This window comes from Armigeres subalbatus, chromosome 1, assembly GCF_024139115.2.
Source record: "Armigeres subalbatus isolate Guangzhou_Male chromosome 1, GZ_Asu_2, whole genome shotgun sequence".
Classification (NCBI taxonomy): Eukaryota; Metazoa; Arthropoda; class Insecta; order Diptera; family Culicidae; genus Armigeres; species Armigeres subalbatus.
This window is the reverse complement of record NC_085139.1, coordinates 58,306,162-58,326,955: the sequence shown is the minus strand read 5'-3', so window position 1 is coordinate 58,326,955 and position 20,794 is coordinate 58,306,162. Positions and strand designations below refer to the sequence as shown.

General features: G+C 42.4%; 3 protein-coding genes across 4 annotated transcripts; 2 read left to right on the top strand and 1 right to left on the bottom strand.

Annotated features, from left to right (window-relative positions):
• Positions 1–9,059: 9,059 nt before the first annotated feature.
• On the top strand, positions 9,060–10,871 carry LOC134215644 (zinc finger protein 62 homolog). Its single transcript, XM_062695049.1, has 2 exons — positions 9,060–9,222; positions 9,282–10,871. The coding sequence occupies exons 1-2, from the start codon at positions 9,188–9,190 to the stop codon at positions 10,390–10,392; spliced, it is 1,146 nt and encodes a 381-aa protein (XP_062551033.1). The 5' UTR covers positions 9,060–9,187; the 3' UTR covers positions 10,393–10,871.
• A 449-nt stretch (positions 10,872–11,320) lies between these two features.
• Positions 11,321–12,041, bottom strand: LOC134216724 (uncharacterized). Of its 2 annotated transcripts, none has more exons than XM_062696503.1 (4): positions 11,962–12,041; positions 11,782–11,906; positions 11,551–11,697; positions 11,321–11,485 (listed from the first exon to the last, which is right to left on the bottom strand). In XM_062696503.1, the coding sequence occupies exons 2-4, from the start codon at positions 11,871–11,873 to the stop codon at positions 11,392–11,394; spliced, it is 333 nt and encodes a 110-aa protein (XP_062552487.1). In that variant the 5' UTR covers positions 11,874–11,906; positions 11,962–12,041; the 3' UTR covers positions 11,321–11,391. The 2 variants fall into 2 exon arrangements, with proteins under 2 accessions (XP_062552487.1, XP_062551825.1); XM_062695841.1 differs by having other exon boundaries at positions 11,782–11,922; positions 11,962–12,003.
• Positions 12,042–18,755: 6,714 nt separating this feature from the next.
• On the top strand, positions 18,756–20,634 carry LOC134214615 (zinc finger protein 135-like). Its single transcript, XM_062694229.1, has 3 exons — positions 18,756–19,013; positions 19,084–19,417; positions 19,508–20,634. Exons 1-3 carry the CDS (start codon positions 18,847–18,849, stop codon positions 20,543–20,545), a joined length of 1,539 nt encoding a protein of 512 aa, XP_062550213.1. The 5' UTR covers positions 18,756–18,846; the 3' UTR covers positions 20,546–20,634.
• Positions 20,635–20,794: the final 160 nt, after the last annotated feature.

Below are 20,794 nucleotides of genomic sequence, written 5' to 3'. Positions count from 1 at the left end.
GCAGGATTATTGTTTTAGTTTTTACAGATTAGTATTAATAGTATACAAATAGCATTCATTTTTGTAGGTTTTCAAAACTGTCAGTGGCCCGTGAGTATTTTTCATGAATTTTTGAAATTCCTGTTTGGTATCCGAAAGAAATTCACAGCTATACCGTAACTATTTACATAGTTGGTTGACTATTATAATACAGCTTCTTCTAGATGATTCTAAACCGAATGAAGTATCCTTTGGCGCTAGAAAATCATCCCTGGCCTATTGCTTCCAGTCACCCTGATGTTCAGCCTTCTCAAGTCCGTTTCAACTGCTAAAAGCTAAGATCGCTTCTAAGCCATTCTGAACATATTTTACATTTGCGGTTCTTTCGACGTACTCACAACGTTTCCAGCTCACCGTAGTCTGCATGTTGTATAAATTTAACAATACCCATTGATTTGTACAACTAATATATTCAGTCATTCTTCTTAGTTGGCATAACATCCTCCTCTGGGACATTTCCGCCTCGCAGCGAAGTGTTCACTTAGCACCTCCAAAAATAATAACTGCAAGGTTTATGAGCCATGTGAGCATTTTTTTAATTCGTTGCCTAAGGAAGGCCCCTCTGCTCTTTACTACCAAGTATTATTCTTACACACGAAAACTTTGAATACTTTCCGATCAAGCTCCTTTAACGATCAAGCATAAAGTTAGTTGAAAAATTCAGGATAGTATACCGATGCGAAAATATTTAAATATTCTAGTGATTCTTGAGATGTCTATATGAATACCTGGAGAAATTCTTTGTGGGTTCCGGAAGAAGTGTGGAGCTCTTGGAGAAGTTTATGGGTAATTATTGGAGGAACCCTTGAAAAATTCCTTGATGAATTTTTAATGAATTTCTGCAAAATGTCTGGTGAATTCGTGGAAGATACCTGGAGAAAGTCCTAGGGTTTACCTTGATGAATTCTTGGTGAGATTCACAAGAGTTTTCAGTGGAGCTCCTGGAGCAGTTCCTAGATGTATCCAGCAGGATTCATCTGAGCAAATTTCTGGTGACTTTCTAGAGGCTTATGGCTTATTTCTGGAAGAGTATTTGAGGAATTATTGAAGTAGTTCGTGAAGGATTCCCGGAGAAAATCTTGGGTAATGTCTAGAGGAATTCCTGGTAAGTTCCTGAAGGTTTTCCGATCAAGCTTCTGGCTAAATTCTTGGGAACTTCTTGGAGAGATGCTAAGAGGTTTTGGGGAATGCCTGAAAGGCATTGTGCGGTATTTCTCGGAGAATTCCCTATCAGTGTCTGGAGGAATTACTCTGAAATTGTGAGAGAATTTCTGTGGCACTACTGGGGGAATTCATGGGGAAATACTTGAGGAAACTCCTTGCTAAATTCTTGAGGGTATTCTTGGGATAATACCTGGGAGAATTCTTGGTTAGTAATGTCTGAAGGAATTCCTAGTAAGTTCCTGAAGGATATCCTGGCGAGCTCCTAGACGAAATCTTGAAAGGGTCTGTGGGAAATTTCTAGACGCTACTTCTTTCTCATGGAGGAGCTTTTGGGAATTCCTGAAGCAAGTCTTGGATAATATCGGAAGGAACTCCTATGAATTTGGTAAAGGTTTGCCTGATGGAATTTCTGCGAAATTCATAAGAAATTTTGAGGCATTACGAAATTCATAAGAAATTTTGAGGACATCACCTTCACCATCGAAAATTACTACTGGAATTCCTCCAGGCACTCTGTCGGAAGTTTCGCCAAGCATTTCTTAATAAGTTCATCCAGGAAATCATCCGAAAGTTCCTCGAGGACTTCATCTGAAAAATCCTCCAGGAATTCCTCCTTAAGTTCCTCCAGGAACTTCTTCGCATGATCCTCAAGGAACTCCTCCGGAAGTTCCTCCAGGAACTCCTCCGGAAGTCCCTCCAGGAATTTTTCCGGAAGCTCCTCCAGCAATTCCTCCGGAAGTCCCTCCAGGAATTTTTCCGGAAGCTCCTCCAGCAATTCCTCCGGAAGTTCCTCCAGGAATTCATCCAGAAGTTCCTCCAAGAATTCCTAAGGAAGTTCCTCCAGGAATACATCCGGCAGTTCCTCCACGAATTCCTCCAAAAGTTGCTTCAGGAATTCCTCAAAAAGTTCCATCAAGAATTCCTCCATAAGTTCATCCAGGAATTCCTCCGGAAGTTCCTCCAGGAATTCCTCCGGAAGTTCCTCCAGGAATTCCTCCGGAAGTTCCTCCAGGAATTCCTCCGGAAGTTCCTCCAGGAATTCCTCCGGAAGTTCCTCCAGGAATTCCTCCGGAAGTTCCTCCAGGAATTCCTCCGGAAGTTCCTCCAGGAATTCCTCCGGAAGTTCCTCCAGGAATTCCTCCGGAAGTTCCTCCAGGAATTCCTCCGGAAGTTCCTCCAGGAATTCCTCCGGAAGTTCCTCCAGGAATTCCTCCGGAAGTTCCTCCAGGAATTCCTCCGGAAGTTCCTCCAGGAATTCCTCCGGAAGTTCCTCCAGGAATTCCTCCGGAAGTTCCTCCAGGAATTCCTCCGGAAGTTCCTCCAGGAATTCCTCCGGAAGTTCCTCCAGGAATTCCTCCGGAAGTTCCTCCAGGAATTCCTCCGGAAGTTTCTCCAGGAATTCCTCCGGAAGTTCCTCCACAAATTCCCCCGGAACTTCCTCCAGGAATTCCTCCGAAAGTTCCTTCAGGAATTCCTCCGGAAGTTCCTCCGAAAGTTCCTTCAGGAATTCCTCCGGAAGTTCCTCCAGAAATTCCTCCGGAAGTTCCTCCAGGAATTCCTCCAGGAAGTTCCTTCGGAAGTTCCTCCAGGAATTCCTCCAGGAAGTTCCTTCGGAAGTTCCTCCAGGAATTCCTCCGGAAGTTCTTCCAGGAATTCCTCGGGAAGATTATCCAGGAATTCCTCCGGAAGTTCCTCCAGGAACTCCTCCGGAAGTTCCTCCAGGAATTCCTCCGGAAGTTCCTCCAGGAATTCCTCCGGAAGTTCCTCCAGGAATTCCTCCGGAAGTTCCTCCAGGAATTCCCCCGGAACTTCCTCCAGGAATTCCTCCGAAAGTTCATTCAGGAATTCCTCCGGAAGTTCCTCCAGAAATTCCTCCGGAAGTTCCTCCAGGAATTCCTCCAGGAAGTTCCTTCGGAAGTTCCTCCAGGAATTCCTCCGGAAGTTCTTCCAGGAATTCCTCGGGAAGATCATCCAGGAATTCCTCCGGAAGTTCCTCCAGGAATTCCTCCGGAAGTTCCTCCAGGAATTCCTCCGGAAGTTCCTCCAGGAATTCCTCCGGAAGTTCCTCCAGGAATTCTTCCGGAAGTTCCTCCAGGAATTCCTCCGGAAGTTCCTCCAGGAATTCCTCCGGAAGTTCCTCCAGGAATTCCTCCGGAAGTTCCTCCAGGAATTCCTCCGGAAGTTCCTCCAGGAATTCCTCCGGAAGTTCCTCCAGGAATTCCTCCGGAAGTTCCTCCAGGAATTCCTCCGGAAGTTCCTCCAGGAATTCCTCCGAAAGTTCCTTCAGGAATTCCTCCGGAAGTTCCTCCAGAAATTCCTCCGGAAGTTCCTCCGGGAATTCCTCCGGGAGTTCCTCCGGGAATCCCTCCGGGAGTTCCTCCGGGAATCCCTCCGGGAGTTCCTCCGGGAATCCCTCCGGGAGTTCCTCCGGGAATCCCTCCGGGAGTTCCTCCGGGAATCCCTCCGGGAGTTCCTCCGGGAATCCCTCCGGGAGTTCCTCCGGGAATCCCTCCGGGAGTTCCTCCGGGAATCCCTCCGGGAGTTCCTCCGGGAATCCCTCCGGGAGTTCCTCCGGGAATCCCTCCGGGAGTTCCTCCGGGAATCCCTCCGGGAGTTCCTCCGGGAATCCCTCCGGGAGTTCCTCCGGGAATCCCTCCGGGAGTTCCTCCGGGAATCCCTCCGGAGTTCCTCCGGGAATCCTCCGAGTTCCTCCGAATCCTCCGGGAGTTCCTCCAGGAATCCTCCGGGAGTTCCTCCGGGAATCCCTCCGAGTTCCTCCGGGAATCCCTCCGAGTTCCTCCGGAATCCCTCCGAGTTCCTCCGGGAATCCTCCGGGAGTTCCTCCGAATCCCTCCGGGAGTTCCTCCGGGAATCCTCCGGGAGTTCCTCCGGGAATCCTCCGGGAGTTCCTCCGGGAATCCTCCAGGAGTTCCTCCGGGAATCCTCCGAGTTCCTCCGGGAATCCCTCCGGGAGTTCCTCCGGGAATCCCTCCGGCAGTTCCTCCGGGAATCCCGCCGGGAGTGGCTGCGGGAATCGCTCCTGGAGTTCCGCCGGGAATCCCTCCGGGAGGTCCGCCGGGAGTCCCTCCGGGAGTTCCTCCGGGAATCCCTCCGGAAGTTCCTCCGGGAATCCTCCGGGAGTTCCTCCGAATCCTCCGAGTTCCTCCGGGAATCCCTCCGGAGTTCCTCCGGGAATCCCTCCGAGTTCCTCCGGGAATCCCTCCGGGAGTTCCTCCAAATCCTCCGAGTTCCTCCAGGAATCCTCCGGGAGTTCCTCCGGGAATCCCTCCGAGTTCCTCCGGGAATCCCTCCGAGTTCCTCCGAATCCTCCGGGAGTTCCTCCGGGAATCCCTCCGAGTTCCTCCGAATCCTCCGAGTTCCTCCGGGAATCCCTCCGGGAGTTCCTCCGGGAATCCTCCGGGAGTTCCTCCGGGAATCCCTCCGAGTTCCTCCGGGAATCCTCCGGGAGTTCCTCCGGGAATCCCTCCGGGAGTTCCTCCGGGAATCCTCCGGGAGTTCCTCCAGGAATCCCTCCGGGAGTTCCTCCAGGAATCCCTCCGAGTTCCTCCGGGAATCCTCCGGGAGTTGCTCCCAGAAATCCTCCGGGAGTTCCTCCGGGAATCCCTCCGGGAGTTCCTCCGGGAATCCTCCGGGAGTTCCTCCGGGAATCCTCCGGGAGTTCCTCCGAATCCTCCGGGAGTTCCTCCGGAATCCTCCGGGAGTTCCTCCGGGAATTCCTCCGGGAGTTCCTCCGGGAATCCTCCGAGTTCCTCCAGGAATCCTCCGAGTTCCTCCAGGAATCCCTCCGGGAGTTCCTCCGAATCCCTCCGAGTTCCTCCGGGAATCCTCCGGAGTTCCTCCGAATCCCTCCCAGTTCCTCCGGGAATCCTCCAGGAATCCTCCGGGAGTTCCTCCGGGAATCCCTCCGGGAGTTCCTCCGGGAATCCCTCCGGGAGTTCCTCCGGGAATCCCTCCGGGAGTTCCTCCGGGAATCCCTCCGGGAGTTCCTCCGGGAATCCCTCCGAGAGTTCCTTTAGAAAATTCTCCGGAAGTATTTTCAAGAATTTCTTCGAAAGTTCCTACAGGAATTCCTCCGGATGTTTTTTTTCCAAAATCCTCTAGAAGTTCTTCCGGATATGCCTTCAAGAATTTCTCCTAAAAATATACCAGTATTTCATCCTGGATTCTGTCCACAAATTCCTGCTGAAGTTGCTCCATTCCAACAGAAAAATCGTCTATAGATCATTCTGAATTTTCTCCAGGAATTTCTTTCAAGTTGTAGTTCGACGGAACTCCCTCTTTGTGTCCTGGAGGAACTCCATCAGGAATTTCTGAAGGATCTCCAGAATAATTATTCAAGGAACTCCAGCAGGAGTTCAAACAGGAGTTCCTCCTGAAGTTCCTTTACTTTTTTCAATAATTCATCCTGGAGTTCCTCCGGAATTCTTTTAAAAGTTTCTTCAGAATGTCGTCGTGGAGAAACTTATTAGGGAAACTCCAGGAAGAATTCGTGGAATTCCTGCTGAAGCTTCTGCTGGCATTTTTGGAGGAATTCCAGCGGGAATTCCTGGAGGAACTTCAGCAAGAATTCATGGAAGAATTCAGGCAGCAATTCCTGGAAGAACTCCTGTAAGATCTTCCGTAGGAATTCTTGCAGGATTTCATACAGGAATTCCTCCTTGAGTTTTTTAAAGATTTTATCCTGTAATTTATCCTGGAGTTTCTCCGGGAATTCCTTTTAAAGCTTCTTCAGAATTTCTCCTGAAAAAACCTTCAAAAGGAACTCTTGGAATATTGAGCATTCCTCGTGGACGTCTGAGAAAATTGCTCTTGGAATTCCGAGAGAATACCTCCTGGAAATTTATGCGATTTCGTCCATTAAAAATTCCTGGAGGAATGCTTCAAAAATTCATAGATGCATCTTATCAGAATTGTTGGAGAACTTCTATCGGAATTTCTAGAGGAAACCTAATAACCCTACAAGATTTCTTTCGAAACTCCTTGCGGAATCTTTCCAGAATTCGTGAAAGAATTCCACCGAAATTCTCGGATGAATCGCTCAAAATTTCTGTAGCAATCCCTTTCAAATGTCCATACCAATTCTACCTAAATTTCTGGCAAAATCATTTCTGAAAAACTGGGGGGAGAATTCCCAAAGTTTTCCTTCAGGAATTCCGTAGGAATTCTTCCAGGATTTCAAGAAGAATTCAGTCTTGGTAGGATTCCTCCAGAGATTTTGAAAGAACTTCTCCATGAACTCCGAAAAGATTTCTCCATGATTTCAAGAGATGCGTCAGATTAACTGGAAGGAATGATTTTCATTGATTTGTGGTGGGATTTTTTCAGGAATTCCAGAAGGATTCCTCCAAGAATTTCGTCAGGTATGTAAAGACGATTACTCCTGGAATGATTCTCTTTAGTTTTGAAAGAATAATTTTTTCCGGAAGTTAAAGTACATTTCTTTAGGAATTCTAAGTGAATATTGTTTTCACTCTGAGAATTCTGGAAACCAAAGAGTTCTTTCTAGAATTTCTAGAAAATACCCCAAGTGTTTCGAAATAACTTCATTTGGAGCTCTGATGGGAGAATTTATTCTTGAGTTTTGATAATTATTTCCAGAAATTTCAAGATAAATCCTTCATGATGACATATCCTCCACGAATTCAAAAGGACTTCCCAGGAATTAATTCCCCAGTATCTTTAAAAGAGTTGCTTCAAATGCTCCGAGAGGATTGCTTTAAAAAAATCGAGAGTATGAATTTTTCTTCAGAAATTAAGAGAATTGTTTCCGGAATTTCCAGATTGATCGTAGAATCGTTCAAAAATTTCTCTAGCAAATTCGAAGTATTTATCCAGGATTATCGATAGGAATTTCGGGTAGTTTCTCAATCCTTACTGCTAAAATAAATGCCCTTAGAATTCGAAAATTTTCTTAATGCCCCTAGATTTTGAAAAAAATCTCCAGAATATTTTACCTTTATACATAATTTTGGAAAATTACAACAAGAACTCCAACAGTTTTAACAATTCCTTCAGCAATTATTTTTCAAAAATTTCTATGTTGGTACCTATATGTATGTAAATTTGGAAATCTTACATACTTTGGACTCCGCATGATGCTCCGATCGAATAGAGTTTGCCGCCGTACCAAACTGACAATATACAAAACGCTCATTAGACTGGTAGTCCTCTACGGACACGAGACATGGACGATGCTCGTGGAGGACCAACGCGCACTCGGAGTTTTCGAAAGGAAAGTGCTGCGTACCATCTATGGTGGGGTGCAGATGGCGGACGGTCCGTGTAGGAGGCGAATGAACCACGAGTTCCATCAGCTGTTGGAAGAACCATCCATCGTTCACACCGCGAAAATCGGAAGGCTGCGGTGGGCCGGGCACGTAGCCAGAATGTCGGACAATAACCCGGTGAATACTCCACTCTTTTTTATCATCTAACGGGTAATATTTTTCATCACATCGCCAGTCTAGACTCTCAGGTCTGGACGATCGGTATCCCCATTTCAGCTCGTAATTCCCTTCTTCGGTACTGGTTTAAATTCCGTCTGCCGAATTCGTCGGCCTTATTTAATAGGATCTTCCGGTGGGATATTGAGGCGCCCGATAAAGTGCCGCGAGATATTTCACTGGTTGTCCTGCTTCTCTTCCCGCTTTTCTTCGATGATAATGTTTTCCGACAGGTTCACCGAGACTTCGTTCTGTTCGAACTGCTAAGCTTCGAGGTTTATCTGGAACTTTTCGTCAATCCGATGTCCTGTGGAGCAGCGATGGAAACATTGCGCCATACAGGCGATTATACTTCGGGCGTCTGGAATATACTGCATTGCCGATTGCGCCAGATTCTGCTCCGGAATCGCTGGTCCAAAAGCCGGGATTGGCACAGCGGAGTATACCAGTGGACATCCCACAAACTGCGGAACACAATAGCAATGTTTCAGTCGAAACAAAACACAGAAAAAGATACTTTTACACATTTTAAAATGGACTTTTAAATACTTTCCGGGGAATCGAAATCAATCTTTTGGATCTTTTGCAATCTTATGGAAATGATAACAAAACAAACAGCAAAAGTCATCGTTCATTATTTATGATTTTATCATTCTCACACACATACATTCTTATTATCGTGAAGTGCGAAAAGTGGCTGCGTACTTAATACGAGTTTGGAGCTTACCGTTCGAAGTATTAACTTTAATACTGGATTTTATTTAATTCGTATTAAATCGAGTATTATCCTCGTTGGTGCTTACCGCCATAAATGTGTGACCAGATCCGGGACACCCAAAACACCGCTTGACCTCAGGTGGCTTAATTATTAATGCTGTCCAATGAGAGCTTGAAGTAGCTCGAAGTTTCTCCCTATCCTGCTCATGCCCATTTGTTGACAAAAAAGAACAAGCAGGACGGGAACAACTTCGAGCTACTTCGAGCTGCTCATTGGACAGCACTATTCTTACTTATCATGTCGACCAGCCAATCCCCAACTTCCTTACCGCCAAAACTTCGTTGGCATCCGCCATCGGTAACTTACACCAAACTATCCACGTGCCAATAGGCGTACAAAAGTCGCATTTCATCATTATAGTCCGACCCGCTTAGCTCTTGCCCCTTCAGTTTGATGTGACTAAAGGAAGTTCCTGGCCATCTGCACCAATATCCAGACCAGGTGCTCAGGATTCCAAGGATGCGTATAGTAACGTTGGCACTTGCATGCAATTATACGAATTATACATACTATTTTTTCCACATACACTTATGCGAGACAAATGTAACTGAACCACAATGTTGCAAGTACTTTGTTCATCACTAACACCATTACACACAGTGGACCCCCCATGTAAACAAATTATCGATTTTGCATCATCAACCACAATCAAAAAGGGAAGACTGTAAACAAAACACAGAGGAACACATAATTCCACTGTTTGCGGTGATTTTGGAAAGCCACAAACCACTGCGGTCGTTCGATGGATGCCGCAACCGTTGCCACTCTGCTGGAAATGTAAGTACGATCGATTTACACCGGACATGATTCGAATGTGGTGTTTTATTTTTCCTTAGTCCGAGCAACAATCCGGTGTCATACTGTCGACTGTGTCTGTCTAGTGCCCTGGTTGAGCCCATCTATCCTGGGGAACCCAGCCAAGGTCTCATCGATCTGATTGCCAAGAATGTGCAAGTTACTTTTATTGTTGACGAGGATTTGCCATGTGCAGTATGCCAGAATTGTCGCTTCAAGCTGGAGGACTTTGAACGGTTCCGGGACCAGTGTCAGAAACTTGACAGCTTTGTGCGCACCAGAAGACGCGAGTTGGCTCTATTACAGGAAGCGATTTCCGTACCACAGCTAGATGAAGTAGCAGAAGAAATTGCCATCAAAGCGGATCCGGAAGCTCTGCTGGGGGATGATGACAGCTTGCCATACGTGCTGACCGATGACAGCTGGCATAGATGTAAGTTTTGTTCGGAGGCATTCCAGAGCTTATCAGTATTAGTGGCGCATTTCCGGATGCGCCATCCAGATGAATCCAAGATGTATAAATGCCCACATTGCACACGAGCGTACTCATCGATAGATGTGCCAGAGGCTGCGACAACAAGCCCAGCTTTTAAATGTGACGAATGCGATGCCACATTCAGTCACCGGATTGGACTATCCCGTCATAAGGATCGTTATCATGATAAGGCTTCCCCAAACTATTCCCTCGAACGGTTCAAATGCGATCACTGTCCGAGTGTGTTTGTCGACGTGAAGCAACGATCGAGGCATCAGCTACAGGTGCACGTCAGCTCTTCTAACAGCACCAAGAGCTCGTCCCAGGTGGACGGCATTCATGTGTGTGAAAAATGCGCCGTAACGTTCTCACCGTATCAGGCATTACTGGTGCACATTCAGGAGTACCACTGGAACGATCCACCACAGGAGACGTTCAGCTGTTCGGTCTGCACGAAGCCATTCGACAAGCGTCGCCTGTTGCAGTATCACATCCTGGTGGCGCATCTCGGCCAGATACCGTATGCGTGCAATCACTGTGGCGAATGGTTCCGGACCAAGTCGCACCTGAAGCAGCACAAGACGATGTTCCACGAACGGAATGTGGGCGATGCAAGTCGATGCGAGTTTTGCGGTCAGACATATGAGGAAGGCGCACCGAAGGACGATGTGCAATAGAATGGCGGATTCGATGAGGGTTGCATTGAGTGTTTGAATTATTGACTTTATCTCTTGATGTGTGTCTGAATATAAATGTGGGGTTATTTGTGGAAAGTTTAGCGGTTTTTCGATGGAAAAGGAGAAATTCCGTTTTAGGATTTTGATAATTACAACTTAACTGATACCAAAAAAACAATTTGGTGGTCTCTATTTGTCCAAATCAGTGTTTATTCAAAATATAGCTTTGTATCATATCGCATGAAGCTATTTCTCATGAATTTGGGAAGATGATATAGATACATTTTATAATTAATTCTCTTACAATAGATGGATTGCTACTAATGATGTCAATTACCTTGCGTTACACAAATTCTTTCGTAAAAACGCTTAGTTTCAGGTTTCATGATTGCAAGCCTCTTTTTTTTCTTGTCTCATTTTAAAATGAGTACTGCGATTCAGACCCAATATTAAATAATGATTGAATAAATGAAAAAAAAGGAAATATCCCATAAAATACGAAAACTGCCTACCTTACAATGAAGGTATCAGGAATCCCAAAACGAAAGAGCAATTCAGAGTAAAATCTACGTTCCACTGTACTGGTATTAATAATCAACGAAAGGAATGAAAGCACGCGCTCCTGTTTTGTCTCATGCTTTTACATTTTCGGGTCAAAATTAGAGATAAACCACATTCCACGGCAAAGCTGCCTATCTGTTTTATGAATAAAGATATGCCAAGCTTCGCCGATGGCAAGATTCACGAAAGCGGGAAGAACGTATTTTTAAATAAATACTATTAATTGTGCCTATTCTGCGTTTCGAATGACTCGTATCTCATGTGAGACGATCGTATAATAAAAACGATTCTCACTTCATTCCAAACGCCTCACCTCATGCGAGACGCAGAATAAGCACAAATGCTTCGACCGATGGTAGAACTATACTTGCATAAAGAAATATGACCATTCTGTAATTACATTCGTCTAATTATCAAGTCTTAAATATTAAAACTATGCTAATCATTAAAATACAGGTGGAATATGACGAATTCGCCTACAACTTCTTTCCGCTGATGGGCCGGATAAACTGGAACAGCGCCAGCTAGAATCCTAGAAAGGAAATCAGTTTAACATAATTTACATGAAATATGTACCTAGATATGGGCAGGACTCACCCTCTGTCTAGTAGCTGTGCATTTCGAAACGACTCTGTTGCGAAGTGATCCGAGCATATCCGTCTTTTACACAAACCCGAAGGACCATCGCTGAAGAATATCCGTTCCAGGTCTTTGCAGCCACAAAATTTTACCCACATCAAACATCTGTAGATTGCACAGAGATAATCGACGGTAAAGTTTGATAAAGTACGTTATTTATTTCCAGTTATATGAACCGATGACACTTACGTTTCACTGTCTTTGGGAAAACCGTAGAATGATTTTGAAATGTTTCTGGAAACATTATTAATACAATCATTTACCGAACATTTTCGACCCATTTTGAAATTTTTCCACTAATCTTCATCGATAAACTGTAAAATTCAAAACCTAAGGACGAATCAAACTTGTTTCTAAATATATACCTACTTTTGTTATTGTTTATTGCCAAGTTTCTGACTCTGTTTATTACCTCATCATCTCCAAAGTACGCAGATAGTACCAACACTATCACAGAAGCATTTTTCGCGCTGCACACTGAATCAAACGAATCAAATTAAAAATAATTTCTCGGGTACTTATTCAAAAGGACGTATGTGATTTTGTAAACAAAGATTCAAACGTCGATTTGTCCGATCTGATTGCCCTCCCACGCAAACCATCACCATTGACCAGTGCATGATGACGTAGGTTGACAGTTCACAGAGCTATTTCACCAGGACTTAGCCTCCGGTGAAGCTCCCGATAAAATTGTTTCGCCATTTTATTCGCATGTAGATGTCTTCTGTGATTGATTTCATGCTGAATGCAAAGAATATCACTGAAATATTCGAATCACAGCACTTTTAAACTAAAAATATGAAATTTAATTTTCCCTTCATCGAGATTTCTTCTAACACCTTGTAAACAAGCTCTGTGAACTGTCAAAATAAGTGAGGTTAAGCTAGAGTTTGCATTGGTCTATAGACAGATAGAGAGAGGCTTCGGCTACCTGTTGGTGGTGTTGGTTTGCGTGGGAGTGCCCTCAGATCGGACAAATCGACGTTTGAATCTTTGTTTACAAAATCACATACGTCCTTTTGAATAAGTACCCGAGATTTTCATTTTCACCTGATGTTTCGAGCCGGTGACAAGCACGGTGTCATCATCATCAATAGACATAGACCACTGTCATCATTGAAACGCAGTATGAAAAAAAATTATAGCCCGGGACATCTTGGCTACGATCTGGCGATGGGCTAAACAATAGGATGTCAATAGCCTGTGATGTTTGTCAGACAAAATTTTGTCTGATTAAATCTCGCTTAGCTTTTCAAAAGGACCTAAGTAAAGGCTCCGTCAGACGTTGCAAGCAAAATCACTCGTGCGAGCGAATGATTTCTGAGAGCCACATGACTTAGGGTAACCAACTTGATTTGGACCCTCCTGGCGACATTTTTCTGATTTCTGAACTAAAAACAATGCCGCTGCTAATTCACCCATTGGCTTCAGGAAATTAACAGTTTTCAGCATCTATTTCACTGGTTTCCCGTGCGAAAAAGCAATATTTAGATGAAATGTCGAGGAAATTAGTTTGTTCAAGAATTCGAGAAGGCGAGCGTTACAACGCGTTACGCTTCAAGGTGTACATCACTAAAAACCTCAGAACGTACACAATAAGTTTTTGTAGAAATTGTGAATTTAAAGCGCAGGAATCTTCTCATTGATGCATGCCAATTTAAAGATAAGACTTGGCTTCGACTCATTTGACCACGGTAAATTAGATATTCGACTTTGAAGAGACTAAATTGAGGGTGTCCAAAATGTACACTGTCCAAAACGAAGAATATTTTCATTTCAGAAAATGACAAATTTCACTGATTTATCAATAACTGAAGCTCATTTCGAATTCATATTTCATAAATCAAGACAAAATTTTCAAAACGACTTATCTGCTTTTGTAAACAAAGATTCAAACGACGATCTGACGAATCTGATAGCTCTCCCACGCAAACCAACACCATCAATAGGTAGGTGAAGGTTGCCGCTACCTGTTGATGGTGTTGGTTTGCTTGGGAGAGCTATCAGATTCGCCAAATCGTCGTTTGAATCTTTGTTTACAAAAGCAGATAAGTCGTTTGGAAAATTTTGTCTTGAAATAAGACTTTCATCTTTAAAATTGTGTCATTTCCGCCCATATAAAACCTGTATTTCAATAGATATAAGCATATATTGGGATACACTTCCTCTAGGGGTCCAAAATAGGACAGTTACCCTATTCTACCAAATATTTGACTAATCAACAACGTGGGTAAAGGCTGCCTTACACCTCGGGAAAATTTTCCGCCGGATTTTGGTCCCCGTGCATTTTAAATGGGGCCGGGATTTTGATTTTCCGTGCCCAAATCCCGAAAACATCGCATATGCAAAAATACATGGGGAAAAAATCCGCGGACCAAATTCCCGAGGTGTGAGGCTACCTTAATGGGCGGTTAAGTATAATTACCATTCAAAAAATGGCATTTTACAGTACATTTTTTTAGCTGCACAGTTTGTGATACGGTCCAGTTACAATCCTTGTTTTTAGATGAAACAATAAGGGATGCAATATGTTAACAGTAGAATGATATAAGAAAAAAAAATCGACGCACCGTATCCCTTATCTTCTAGTAGAAGCAAAAAAAAATGGTATTTTCCACTTATTAAATAAAGACAAGAAAAACACATTGCATTTTAATTATGATTTATTAAAAAGTACTCATATTTAAAATGAACCTCTGTATAGTATTTTGACATTTATTTGCTGTGAGCAAGTGAAGGCTCCTGGAAAGCCGCATCCCTGAAAATAATACGAAAAAATACGAATAATTAATTGATTGTAAGGAACGAGCAAAATAGCACAACTAAAATGAAAATGCATGTGAAAAATACTCACCGGTAATGTAAAAATTTAAACCCTCGCTGATAGGGCTGTGACGATGTAGCATTTATCGATAATATCGATATCGGATTAATAAAATATCGATATCGTTTCGATATCGAGTTTTGGATATCGATATCGGGTCCGATATCCGATAATTAATACAAAGCTCAGAAATAATATTTATTCTAACATTTTGATCTTAGATAGCAAAAATGTGCTATGCAACAAATAATCAACGATTCCACGATGTAATTTTAGCTACTCAACGTTTTTTAAAGCCACACTGGGACGTGGCTGGGACGTATTTCGTTTAATATGCGCCCTAAGGCCGGTCGCAATGCTGTTGGGTTTTGTATGGCGTGTTTGGAAATCAAACTAGAACTGAAACTAGCAGTTCGCAACGCAGATTTGCAGTTTTATTTTTCGAGCACTTTTTGAAACTGATTTGCAACTGCTCGACTGGTTTGTTGCAAATAAAACCTGATTTGAAACTTGAATGAAACTGAGTTTCAAATTTATTTAATTGTGTTTGTTTGTTTGAGATGATGGACAAACTCATTGTTGTTCGTATGCAAGGTAAAAACTACCGCGAAAAATGTTAGTTTGTTTTATTTTTGTTTTATGAAAAAATAAAACCAAGTTGCATTTCGTTTACAACTCTGCGTTGCGGGCACCAAGTTGTAGTTCTATTTTGACAGTTATAAATTTTATAACATCAAGCGGTACCAAACTGAAACTGCAACTTCAGCATTGGGACCGGCCTAACAATGGAACAACTGCAACTTGAGGCAAACATTTCACAGCGGCTTGAAAAGAAATTATTTCCCTTTTCAATACGGAAAAAATATTGCTACTCATAGATTCACTTGTATCAGCAAATGTCGACACACATTTATATAATTTTCCGAGAACCTTTTTCAGAATAACGATACTGAAATCTAATTTCATATGTAACCGATACAGGCCTTTAACATCTATACTCAAGAATAGTTTGCTGTACGGTACACATTTTATTGGGGCATGTTTACAATAACGAATAGATGTCCCAAGGGACTATCCCAGCTCAAAAGTAAGGCTAATGCACGGAGAAAGCGATCTATACACATCTTCAAAATCTAACTCAATGACTCGATCAAAAGTCAAGGAAGGTTTGGATGCTCTAGAAAGTTTTTCTAAGTACATCTACTTTTTCATAGTTTGTTTCACTTTTAGTACCGGCATAACCAAAATTGTATTGAAATGAGATGTACAAAAAATCCGGATTGAATCTTTTAAACGTTTAAAGCTTTTGACAAAATTCTAAAGAAAGAAAGACAGGAACACCGTCTGAACACTTAACACATAGCATTAGATAACGGACACATAACACCCAGTTGACCAGTGGAGAATTTTTCGGTCTCGAAAAGTTTCCTCCTTACCGGGGTGGGAATCGAACCCACACTCCATAGTATATGCGTCTAGACGATTGACGTCGCTAACCGCACGGCCACGAAGCCCACAAAATTGTTTAAATGAATTTGGCTCCTATTAGCCTTTCCAAACTGCGAGCTTTACCACTTAATAAAATGTATTAAGATAAAGAGTAGATAATAAGGAAACGTCATATACTTCTTTCCCAGTAAAAATTAAATTTTTCAACTTTGAAAAGATACGTTTTATCAAATGACAAACTTTTGTATTTGGACTCAGAAGAAGTTGTTTTATTCAGAAGTCTGTGAGAAAAGTTTAGATCAAATTAGTCAATTAACATGTTTTAACACTGCTTGTGACAGAAAAGTTTACAGTCATCATCAAATAAAGTCATATCGGCGATATTATCGACTCCATTATCGACGATATCGGATTTTGAAATATCGGCTATCGTATCGATAATTTCAATACGATATTTATCGATATTATCGGATATATCGATATCGTCACAGCCCTACTCGCTGAAATCTATTTCGTGGTGCCAATGAGCCGTTTTACTTCAGACTGTTGGAAATACGCAAATAACACCAGATCCTGGTGTCGTAGATAAAAAGTTGTACATATCATTGATTCTAAATAAACATATAGTCATATTTTAAACAAACTTTTACGTGAATAGTAACAATATTGCTTAATTCGAATGAATAATAACAACAATAATGCATAACGTTTTCAATTATGCGGGGTATCAGTCTGTACACTGCCAAAAATATCTATATAAGATATATGTGTCGCCGTTATAAGTTTTTGCAATAGCTCCACCCTAATATAATCGATATAGAACCACACATAAATTAAATAATTGCTAATTCGAGACCACACATAAAGTTTATTTGGATATATATTTTATTAGTAGTCCGCGTGGAGAATGGTTATGTGTACGCTGATATACATCATAAGTTAAATCTATGGATTTTTGCCAATAAATATGTGTGGATTTTCAGTAGTGTATTGAGGTTAAGGGCATCTTTAGTAATGTTACAGTTATATATAACTATAGTTATATTTATTTCCCGAGTTTTACATTTTATAACTGTCAAAGATATAAAACAAGAAATGCATCTTCAGTAGCAGTTATAAGCTGCACATGTTTTATACTGGAAAACGAAAAAATAATCTTCCGAGGTCAATTCAAATGTCAAACTGTTATGATGTCGATGAAACAGTATTTTTATTATCTGATGACGTCATCTTCTATTGTTTTGAACGAAATAAAACTCGTTGCAAATTCGTGCAAAAATACAACTGAGCAGTATTCCAGTTATAAATTTCCCGACGAAACTGTTCGAATTTTTAAAACTATAATGTCTGTTGAAGATGGCATTTTTACAGTTACAATTTCATTTCCTAACTCCCATACGATTTATAACTCTACTAAAGATGCCCTTAGATAAATCTGTATCCAGTTTTCCGCGAGCGGTAATGGCCGCCAGCTTGCCTGCAGGTTAGTCTCTGATTTGACATTTCTGGAGGTCAACTGCACCCACCGCTCCGAGCATTCTGACCAATGTGGCATAAAAGAGAGTGCTGATTAAGTGAATTCAAGCCTTTTTATATACCACATTGATCAAAATGCTCGAACGGTGGGTGCAGTTGACCTCCAGAAAAGTCAAATCAGAGACTAACCCGCAGACAAGCTGGCGGCCCGATGTGCTTTATTACAGGTGTGGCCCAAACCCTAAAGTAGTATTTCTCGCGTAACATATGATTACGGCTTATAAACCAAAACCATGATTTTTGATTTTCTAGCATAAACGATTGCTTTGTAAATGATTCTACATCCTAGATAACACTCCGTACTTGATATCTCTTAAGAATTACATTTATTGCTATTTTGAGTGAACGGCTCATGAACCATTTGCACCGTAGTGGTTTTTAAGTCCTTTGTTGGCGCCCTTTACTACCATGCGGAATGTTTGCTTTGGTTTTTAGGCCGTTCACTTTATATTGTTTATTTAGAAAAACTAGCTTCAAGTTATTTTAAAACGTATATTCGTGCTCGGTTTTCAATATATCACATAGCAGAACTGCTCTGGCTATCAAATCTAAACAAATCCGATGATGTACCTAGCTTTGAGCAAACGGCTTAAAAACCAGACGTGCTGCCGGTAATGCGAGTAAACGGCGCGATTTTCGTTTTAGCTGAAATTTTGTAGATTTCAAATGGTTTTTCAATTAATCTTAATCTGCTGTTATAATATAACCATTTACGTATAGCATTGATGTGGTTTTGGCAATGAAATGAGTTTCTACTTCAATAAATGAATTAAATTAGTCCTAGAAAACTTGAACCTCATTTTCCTTGGTTCAGCAATGTTGGTTTTTCGGCCCTAATCATATGTTGCTCGAGATTTGTTCAACGAAAATTCGCTCTTTTGAGAGAGAAACTCTCAGCTGAGTTGCCGAAGATGACCGAAGGCGTCCGAATGTGACGTCACGTCTGGCATACTCAGTACAATTTTTATAACAGACGTGACGTTTCACTCCGCCCGCCCACTGTGGGTGGCGATGTTTACATTATTTTTTCGACTAATACAGACATAGAGGACTTTGGCTCACACCTTTACTGGAAGCACATCGCTGGCGGCCATTACCGCTCGCGGAAAACTGGATATATGGCAGCCCTGCAGGCAGTGTCACATGAAAAGGCCTATTGGTAGAAGCAATGAAATAAATACTAAGGTATGGAAATCCATATACTGTGTGCGTGCCTTTCGTGTATGGCGAAAAACCTTCCACTACTACATTCGAACGAGCTCCCATAAGAAGCCGTGCAAATATGTACGTCACCATTTGCTGTTTACATTTTCTATCATCCACTAATGCACTTGCATTTGGTCTTCTTCCTCACCTTCTATCTTCTAATTGGGGCTAGAAGTATACAGAACAGGAATTTTGTTTACAAGTGATTTTGCTACCGCACAAAAAATTCTAAATTTCCTATGGAAAGTCCATTTTCCAATCAATTTCAAGAATTTCTGGTCCGGAATTATCCGGATGACCATGAGAGCGAGATGGCAGAGTCGTCTACAAAGCCCCTGAAGCAGTGCTATGTTTTCGCCGCTCCCGCTACCAGAAGAAGATATGAGGAAACAGAAATTCCGGAAGTGTGAGTAGATTCCACAATTTATCCCGTTTTTCAACCCGCACTATAGGTACATTTTTTTTCCTCCAAATAGGCCCACAGGCGATCCCATCTCATTTTGCCGTCTGTGTTTCTCGACAAACACCTGGAGGTGCATCAGCCAGCCGGAAATTGTCAAGAGTTGGATCCAGTACATCGCTCAAAATGCTGGCATCCAGCTAGACTTCCAACAGGATTCGTGCTTCGCCATCTGTTTCGGTTGTAAAGCAGGTCTGGAGAGTGTTAGCCTGTTTAGAAATTCTTGCTATAAGCACGATATAGCCCTGAAACGACATCGTGCTGCGTTGGCTACCGGACAAGAACCACCTACCGATAGTATAAAGATTACAAACGTCGTTACGCTAGCACATGATCAGCCTTTAAATGAGGTATGATAAAGAACCACATAAGCATCACTCCTCCTTTCCTAAATTTCAGTCCTAATTATCTTTAACATAATTAAATTTATTTCTATTTAGGTTGCCCAGCCAAAGCAAATCATGCTGTTACCCTTCGTGGAACTGCCTTCCGTTGAATCGAGGGAACAGTATGAGATGTGCCACGCGTGCGATTTGAAGGTACCATCCGGGCAATATATGAAACACATGAAAAAAACGCACCGAAAAAAAAGCAGTAAGCTACTGTACTGCTCGTTATGTTTGCAACGGTTTCGAAAGGTCGAAAAATTTCAAGACCATGCCTTGAAGCATAAATCCATCGGTAAAATGTCGCAACAATGGCAACCAATGACATTTAAACATAAATGCAAAATTTGTAAGAAATACTTCGAAAGCGTTGCAGAACTCAGCAAGCACGAAGTGGACGAGCACGATCTGACTTTTAATTGTGGGATGTGCAGTAGGAAATTCCCTAACGAGCAAGAACAAGCCGTCCACATGTTGCTGCATAAGGCGGGCGTATCCGTCGGACGATATTTCAAATGTAAAATGTGCAAACTCGTCTTTTCAAATAGGACCAGCCTCAACGCGCACATTGTCAAGCATGCCAGGTATTATATCTGTCCAATTTGTGGGGAGTCTTTCTCCAGTGTAGATTCGTACACCGAACATCAAACTGTCGAACACCAGGACAGTTCTCCGGAGAACAAGTGCACACCCTGCAATGCATTTTTCCTGAAAACAGGGGAGTTACTCACGCATCTAAATTTGAAACACTCGACCTATGACCCGAACACGGAAGACAACGAGCGACCGGCAGAGGAAAACGGCCAGATCGACAGTACAAATCAAGCGCTGGAATCAATGGATGAAATGGAAACGGTTAGCCTTTCGGACGATGACGACGTTGACGATGATGATACCAATGATGATCTATTTCCGACGTATTTGGAAGCTGACGGTGAGGAAATAGATAGCGAAGTAACAGAAACCGTCTTAGTAGATGATCAGCAAGATGAGTTGGTGTTCCAGGAGGCGCAGCCTGATAATGGATTTGATCTGTACGGAACAGCCTTTCGCCAGCAAATTACGATAACGTTGGATGATGATTCACTGTAATTTTTCCATTTTAATTTTTTTCTTTTTTTTTAAATTTTATATCTAAACTGTTGTAGATATGGAGGAAAAATAGATTCTGTTAAGAAAAAGAGTGTATAGTATTTGAGTGATGACCAATTCCTTCATTTTTGTGTGCAGTAAAAACGATCGACCTTGATCATTTTCTCTAGCCGATCCAACCGAGACGAAAACAGACGAAATCGGGGGAAAAGTGGAGGCCTGGTGACTCCTTTTTGAGTCCGAGAACGA